This window comes from Buteo buteo, chromosome 7 (assembly GCF_964188355.1).
Source record: "Buteo buteo chromosome 7, bButBut1.hap1.1, whole genome shotgun sequence".
Classification (NCBI taxonomy): Eukaryota; Metazoa; Chordata; class Aves; order Accipitriformes; family Accipitridae; genus Buteo; species Buteo buteo.
Window position 1 is genome coordinate 23,977,471 of NC_134177.1, and position 7,116 is coordinate 23,984,586.

At 67.3% G+C, this 7,116-nt stretch overlaps 1 protein-coding gene across 1 annotated transcript; it reads left to right on the forward strand.

Moving 5' to 3' along the window:
- Positions 1 to 3,019: 3,019 nt before the first annotated feature.
- FOXL2 (forkhead box L2) lies at positions 3,020 to 4,235 on the forward strand. Its single transcript, XM_075033268.1, has one exon. The coding sequence runs from the start codon at positions 3,172 to 3,174 to the stop codon at positions 4,087 to 4,089; it is 918 nt and encodes a 305-aa protein (XP_074889369.1). The 5' UTR covers positions 3,020 to 3,171; the 3' UTR covers positions 4,090 to 4,235.
- The last annotated feature ends 2,881 nt before the right edge of the window (positions 4,236 to 7,116 follow it).

Consider the following 7,116-nt stretch of genomic DNA (forward strand, 5'->3'; position numbering starts at 1 on the left):
GCCCTTTCCCCGCCGCTTCTCGGCGTCCCGCGGTAGGATCTGCCCCTCACCGCAGCAGGCCAGGGTCCGGGCACCGGCGCCGTGAGCCCCCCTCCACCGTAGCTCCCTACCCCCGAGGGCGGCTGCAGGCCCGGTCCAGGAGCAGCTCCGCCGGCTCCTTCTGCGCTCGCTTTGTCCGGGTTTGGTAGACTCCTGCCCGGCCCCGGGAGCGGCGGCCGGCGGGGCGCGGGCTCGCCCGGGCGCACCGGCACCGGCAGATCGGGCCGCTCCCCGGGGTCGTGGCGGGATCCCCCGCTCCTCCGCCGGGGAAGGGCTCGCCGCGCCCCTCTGCTCGCTGCCCGTCCCTGTTACGTGCGTTCCCCTCGCTGCGATATTTCTGTGAGTGCCGGTAAGACCTCAGGTCTCTGCTTAACTGAAGCTACCGTGCCCGGGCTCAGCTGTAGTGACGTGTTCCTGTGTTTTCAGGTGGTTCTTTAACGTCCCGAGAAGGACTTAATTAGCACCGGGGAGAGGAGAGAGCCCGACAGTGCCTGTCTGCCCTGTGTCGAACTTTCGAGTGGCCGCACACGAGGCTGCGCGCTCACCTTTGCCGCTGCTCGGCCCGATCGCCGCTCCCAGCGCTGGGCTGAGCTTCTGCCCTGGTGTTCATCCGAAATCCCCCTTGGTGGGGCTGTCAAAAAAAAAAACCAAACAAGCCCCTCGGATGTCAAATGTCCTCTGCGAGCGAGCGAGCCCCAGTAAGGAGCTGCGCGCCCGGCTTAGGAGCGAAAAGAGAGGAATCTGCCATTTGGCGGAGGTGATGACACACGCAGCAGTGCTGTTACACCTGCACCGGCCCTCGCCGCGGAAATGCCTGCGAGGGGGAGCGCCGAGAGCAGCATGGGTGGCCGGCAGAAAGAAGCTGGCGCCGGCCCTGGGGAGCCCGGCAGCCCCGGTCCCGGGCGCGCCGCCTGGGCGGGCGGCGGCGGGGCACAGCTGGCTCCGGCTGCCCCGCCGCTCTGCGCGGAGCGAGCCGCCGGGAACGGCCGGGGGCCGGCCGGGGAGGAAAACCCTGGAGAGCGTCTCTCCTGCGGGCGTCAGCCCTCCGCAGTTTCGTTTGTGTGCCTTGGAGGGGTGCTTAAGGGGCGGCGTGAGCTGCTCCGCGGCTGTGTGCGGAAATGTAGGGGCCTCGTTTCGGTGGCCGAATTTATGCAGTCCAGGTTTTAGGGTGCCCGTTTCTCCGCCGATGGGAGATAAGGGATTCGTTGTGTGGCTGTGGGCGAAGATGCAGAAACGTATTTTAACCGAGAAATATAATAATGTATGTAAATATAATAGCTCCCCGAAGGGCTATTTTATTTCTCGGGTAAAATACGTTTCTACACCTTCGGCTGCCTTCACCCACAAACAGGCGCTCCCGGGGAGAGGAGCGGGGACCCGTGTGCTCTTGGCCAGCTAGAGGAACTAGAGATCTGTACATGGGATGCCGAAGCCGCAGGGCACCCCGACGGGAGAGGCCGGCTGCCCCGGGCATGCTGTTCGAGAGCTGCCAGCTCTTCGGGCTTGCGTTTGGTTATGAAAACTGATGTAGCACGTAAAGTCCGCGGGGGGCGGGGAACGGCGTTGGGCAACGGTTCGTGTTCAGGAAAGGCAGAGCGAGCCTGAGGGCCGTGACCTGCCGGCCCGCGGAACTGCAGGCAGCGAGGTGTGGGTGCAGCTCCCTCCGAGGGTGGCTTCTGGGCAGCCCCAGAGGGGAGACACCGAGTTGTGCTTGAGTACGGGGGGGGAGGTCGGGTCCGTGCGGGCAAATCCCCGAAGCGGAGCCGTACGGGCAGCAGCAGGCCCGCTGCAGCGCCGGGCCCCGAGGGCCGAGCGGGGGCCGCGGCCGGGGAGCGCAGGTGGCCCCGGCCCCGCGAATCTCGGCCCGGCTGCTGCGGCTGCCGGCGGCCGTGTTGTCTGGGGGAGGGGGGTCAGGGGGACAAACGAGGCCAGTCTGCCCCGCTCCCGGGGATCGGGCTGAAGGCTCCGTTAGAAATCAGTGCAAAGCATCCTCTGTCCGCCTGCCCGCTGCTGTAACGGCGGTTTGAGCAGCCCCGTGTCAGTGAGTTATTATTACACGATGCCTCTTGTGCTCGGGCTAGCTGCGAGTGCCTTCTGCTGCTCGGGGAGGCTCTACCCGAAGGTAGAAAAGGGGAAGGAGATGGAGAACGCCAGTGCCACTTACGCTGCTCCAGGAACGGTGTGAAATAAGCCTGAGCCGTCCAGGGGAACGAGCAGGAAAGCTGCCCGGTGTGTCACCCCCCGCCCCGCCACCCTGCCCCGGTCCTCGGGGCGTCTTTCGGCCCCGCAGCCGCGCTCGGTGCCTGCGCGTACTTTGTGCGGGGAGGGAGAAGGAGCGAACCGAGGCCTCTTGCTGCCGGCCTCCTGCAAATAAGGGCGGCAAAAACCGACTTGCAGGGAGCTGCGACGGCCTCCCAGTGCTCCCCGGGCGCGATCGGTTGGCGGGGCCCGGGGCCAAGACATATAAACGCGACCTCGTGTGCGGCTGGACGTGTGACAGCGGCCGGGGCAGGGGCGAGCGCCGCGGCCGCGGGCACCACCACCACCCACCCCCCCCGCACCCACTGCCTCCAGCGCGACCCCTCGCCGGCCGGGAGGGGAGCGCAGCGCCGCGGGCCCCGGCAGGCTTCCCCGGGCGGGCGGCGGAGGCTCGCTCAGCGGGCTCCGGACGCCGCCCCCCGTGCCCCCGCCCCCGGCGGCGCGGCCCGAAGCCGGGGCGGTTCCGCGCCGCTCCGCGGGGCCACGTCGGGCCGCGTGTGCGCGGGGCTGAGCGCGGCGCCGTGACTGCGGGGTGAACTCGGCCGTGCCCAGCGGCTTGGCGGCGATAGGGGAGCGGGCTCCTGACGAAAGCGGAACTTGGCCGGGCCCATACAAATCAGAAAAGGGCCCGGCCGCCGCGGCAGAGGGGAGCGGAGCCCGCCGGGGCAGGCACACCGCCGCCGCAGCCGCCGCCGCGCTGCACGGACCAGCGGCGCCGCGAGAGGCGCCTCCGGATCGCCGTCCCGGTCCCGGCTTCGAGCCCGGCCCCGGTATCGGCCAGCGCGCGGCGGGACGGCCGCCGGCACCGGGCTTCGCGCACCGCGCAGCGGGCAGCGCTCCGCACCGCGCGCCGGGCGGCGGACGCGGGGCACCATGATGAGCAGCTACCCGGACGGCGAGGAGGACACGGCGGCGCTGCTGGCTCACGACACCGGCGGCAGCAAGGAGCCGGAGCGGGGCAAGGAGGAGCTGGGCGCCGACAAGGGCCCCGAGAAGCCGGACCCCTCGCAGAAGCCCCCCTACTCCTATGTGGCCCTGATCGCCATGGCCATCCGAGAGAGCGCGGAGAAGAGGCTCACGCTGTCCGGGATCTACCAGTACATCATCAGCAAGTTCCCTTTCTACGAGAAGAACAAGAAGGGCTGGCAGAACAGCATCCGCCACAACCTCAGCCTCAACGAGTGCTTCATCAAGGTGCCCCGGGAGGGCGGCGGGGAGCGCAAGGGCAACTACTGGACCCTGGACCCCGCCTGCGAGGACATGTTCGAGAAGGGCAACTACCGCAGGAGGCGAAGGATGAAGCGGCCCTTCCGGCCTCCCCCGACCCATTTCCAGCCAGGCAAGACCCTCTTCGGCCCCGACAGCTACGGCTACCTCTCCCCGCCCAAGTACTTGCAGTCCACCTTCATGAACAACTCGTGGCCGCTGGCGCAGCCCCCCGCGCCCATGCCCTACGCTTCCTGCCAGATGTCTGGCGGGAACGTCAGCCCCGTCAATGTGAAAGGACTCTCGGGCCCGGCATCCTACAGCCCCTACTCGCGGGTGCAGAGCATGGCGCTGCCCAGCATGGTGAACTCCTACAACGGCATGGGCCACCACCACCACCCGCACGCCCACCACCCCCAGCAGCTCAGCCCGGCCAGCCCCGCGCCGTCCGCGGCCCCGGCGGCGAACGGAGCCGGCCTCCAGTTTGCCTGCGCCCGCCAGCCCGCCGAGCTGTCCATGATGCACTGTTCCTACTGGGAGCACGAGAGCAAACACAGCGCCCTGCACTCCCGCATAGATATCTAGGGAGGTTCCGGCCGGCCGCCGCCACAGAAATGCCCTCGTCCCGGCCCCGCTGCCCTTCTCCGATCCCGCCGAGTTCTCCTGCGCTCTCGTGTCTGTCCTCCTCCTCCTTCGCCTTCTCTCTGTGCCCAAACTGTCGCGGTGGGAAAGAGCAGCCCTGCTCCGCGGGTAGTGGAAGTGTAGGAGCCGTCCTCCGATGAGAAGCGGGCGGTGGGAGGGTGGGAGCTCCCTCGGCGGGGCTGCGCCGGGCGGAGCGGCGGCCGGGCCGGCTGCCTCTGGGCGAGCTCCGATTTACCGTTCGCTTCTCTGCTCGTGTGTATGTGTGTTTGTTTGTGAGGGGTTTGGGGGCGGCGGGAGCAAGTAGTTAAAAATAGGCTGTTTAGCCGTCAAAGTTCTGCTTCTTTATAATTCGGCCGTAATCTTTTCGGGCTCAGCCTTGGGGAGAGTAAAGCAGAGCTTGTAAATAGCGGCGGCATTTCCACGCGTGGCGGTGCGGGGCTGGCGGGGCCTAGACACTGCCGTGTGCCCGCGGTGCTCGTCCTCCTCCTCCTCTTCATCTCCCCTTTCTTCTTCCTCGGTCTGCAAAGCACTGCGCTTCTTCCGAGCTGTGGCTTTTTGTCAAAATAGTACTTACGTGGGGACTGCTGTAACAGCAGATGTGCGATATTGCTGGTTATTAGAAACCAACAAACAAAATCCGCCAGGGTCACTCGTGAAACGTTTCGGCAGCGGTAAATATATTTTTTAAAGGAGACGATGTCTTCTGAGGTCTTAAAAGTAATTTTATACAGGTCTAAAAAAATATTTTGATGTTATAAAAAAAAAAAGACGGTTTCCTGTAAATTGGAATATTTTTTTCCGTGTGCATATTATTATTAATAATGAAAGTTTAAACTATCTTAGGGTTTTTAGACCCCAAACCTGGCCCAAAATGGATTTTCCGGTAGGTTCTGCTTTTGAATGCTTGCCCTGTTTCTTAAAACGTTTTGATCCTTCAATTTTACATAGATTAATGTGCAAAAAAAATAGCGTTTATCATACAGGGACCAGTTCATAGCGATTTTGTAAGTGTTTATGTAAGCTGGTAGATGCTGTGGCATAGTACCATTTTGGGACCAACTTTCCTAGAGTGAACTAGCACTTTCATTGTACTTTCTAGCATTGTAAAGTCGCCAATAAAATGCCTTTCCTTCTCTTCATCTCGTTTTGTTTCCCTCCGCTCCTCCGTGCTCGGGATCGGGAAGAGGCAGCGTAGAAGCGGGCGGGCGCCGTGTGCCGGGGCCGCTCCGCGCCGCCCGGCCGGCTCCAGGCGACGGGCACCACTCCGGGCCCCGGGTCCCGGCAGCGGGCTCACAGCGCTCTCCGCTGCCGCGCACGCCTGCTCCGCTGTGGGCAATACGCGGGCTGTGCTCGGGCGGTCTATCGGCTCCGTTCAGCGCCGTGGCGGGCGGCACGCCGGCGGGGCCGAGCCGACCGGCGGCCCGGTGCCCTCTCGGCGGCCGCCGAGGAGATGCGGGAACCCTTTCGTTGGCTCCGCGGGCGAGCGGCGCGGGCGGGGCTGGGGGCGCCTCCGCTCCGCTCCTGGGCGCGGGCAGCCGGCAGCACCTCGCCCGTGTGTCCGGCCCTCCCGGGGCGCCGGGAGGCAGAGCCCTCCGGACAGTGCTGCAGGCTGTGCCCGCCACAGACCCCGGCTCCGCTTTCGTTTCTTCCCCGCACGCTCGGGGCGGCGGCGCTGGGCGACCGCGGAGCAGCCTAGCGTCGCCCCAGGCCCGGCCCGGCCGCGCTGCGGCGGAGCCCGAGCCCCATCTGGGTCCCGGCCGGTGCCGGCGCGGGGAGCCGCTGGCGGATCTCACTTTCCTCGCCGGGCCAGTGGCTCCGGCAGCGGCGCTCCTGAGGCCTGGGCCTCGCTTCGAAGCCTGCCCGCAGTCGCGGGCAGCGGCCTCTGCGCGGGCGCCTAGGGCCTCGGGAAGAGACGGGGCGGGCGGGGTGGCCCCCTCCCGGTGCCGGCCCGGGGTGCAGCGGGTCCCCTTGGACACCAGCCTGGGCCAGGCCTGCTGTTCGGCGGGCAGGAGCGGGGATGCGGGTGTTCCGCTCGTTCCGGGTTGCGCGGGCAGCTCGCTCCGCCGGAGACAGGGTGCCAGGGGCCGAAACCCGGTGCCGGGGGCGACCGCTCCCCTCCCGCTGCCGTGGGGGCCTGCGCCGGGGCACACGGGAGACGTGACCCACAGGCGCTGGGTGCAGACATGCCTTTGCCTGGCTGCCTGCTGCTCTGCCTCTCCGCCAGGGCCTTCTGCAGGCTCCCTGCAAGGAAGGAAGCGGCAGCCTCCAACTCGGTCGCAGAAATCAGTGGGGCGACGCGGGGACCGGTCGCGCCTCTGCCGCGGCGCTGCTCGGCAGCCACGGCCATGGGAGGAGGGCTGTGGGGCCACCCGCCGGGCCAGGCCGGCCTCGCTATGGGCTGGAGGCCCTGCTCTGCCCCCGGTCCCTAGGCCCTGGCCCGAACAGGAGGGCGCTGGGAGCGGTGGGGCGGCCGAGGGGCTCCTCTCCCGGGCGAGCAGAGGCGCGGGGCTGCGGCAAACGGGGTCGCTGCACGGCGCCGGTGCCCAGGCCACTCCGTGCCGTGCACAGGGGGCTGCGGGGCCGAGCTGCTGCCCCGGGGGCCGGGAGGGAAGGAGCGAGCCCAGCCCCTACACGAACACCGATGTAATGGGACGCGAAAGGCCGGAGCAGGGCGGCGAGCAGTGCCGGGGCTGCCACCGCAACGTGGGACACGGCCTCGGCTCACGCGTCTGGGACCCGTGGCTCTGCCGGCCGCTGCCGGGAGCGGGGCGCTCGCTTGGGGTCTCTGACCTGCCTGGGGCCCTCAGGTGGGAGCTGGTGGCAGAGGGGAGAGGGGGCATTGCTCGCACGCCCCGAGGAGTGCAAGGCGAGAGCAGCGACTGGCCCTGACAGCCCGGTGGCCGCCTGTGGATTGCCGCCTTGCACCGGAGGGCTCAGGGCCTTAGCTGCTTCTGCTTATTCCATAGGTGC

Bases quoted from the DNA above. Each gene is read 5' to 3' on its own strand.
- FOXL2 (XM_075033268.1), top strand. From the start codon at position 3,172: ATGATGAGCAGCTACCCGGACGGCGAGGAGGACACGGCGGCGCTGCTG.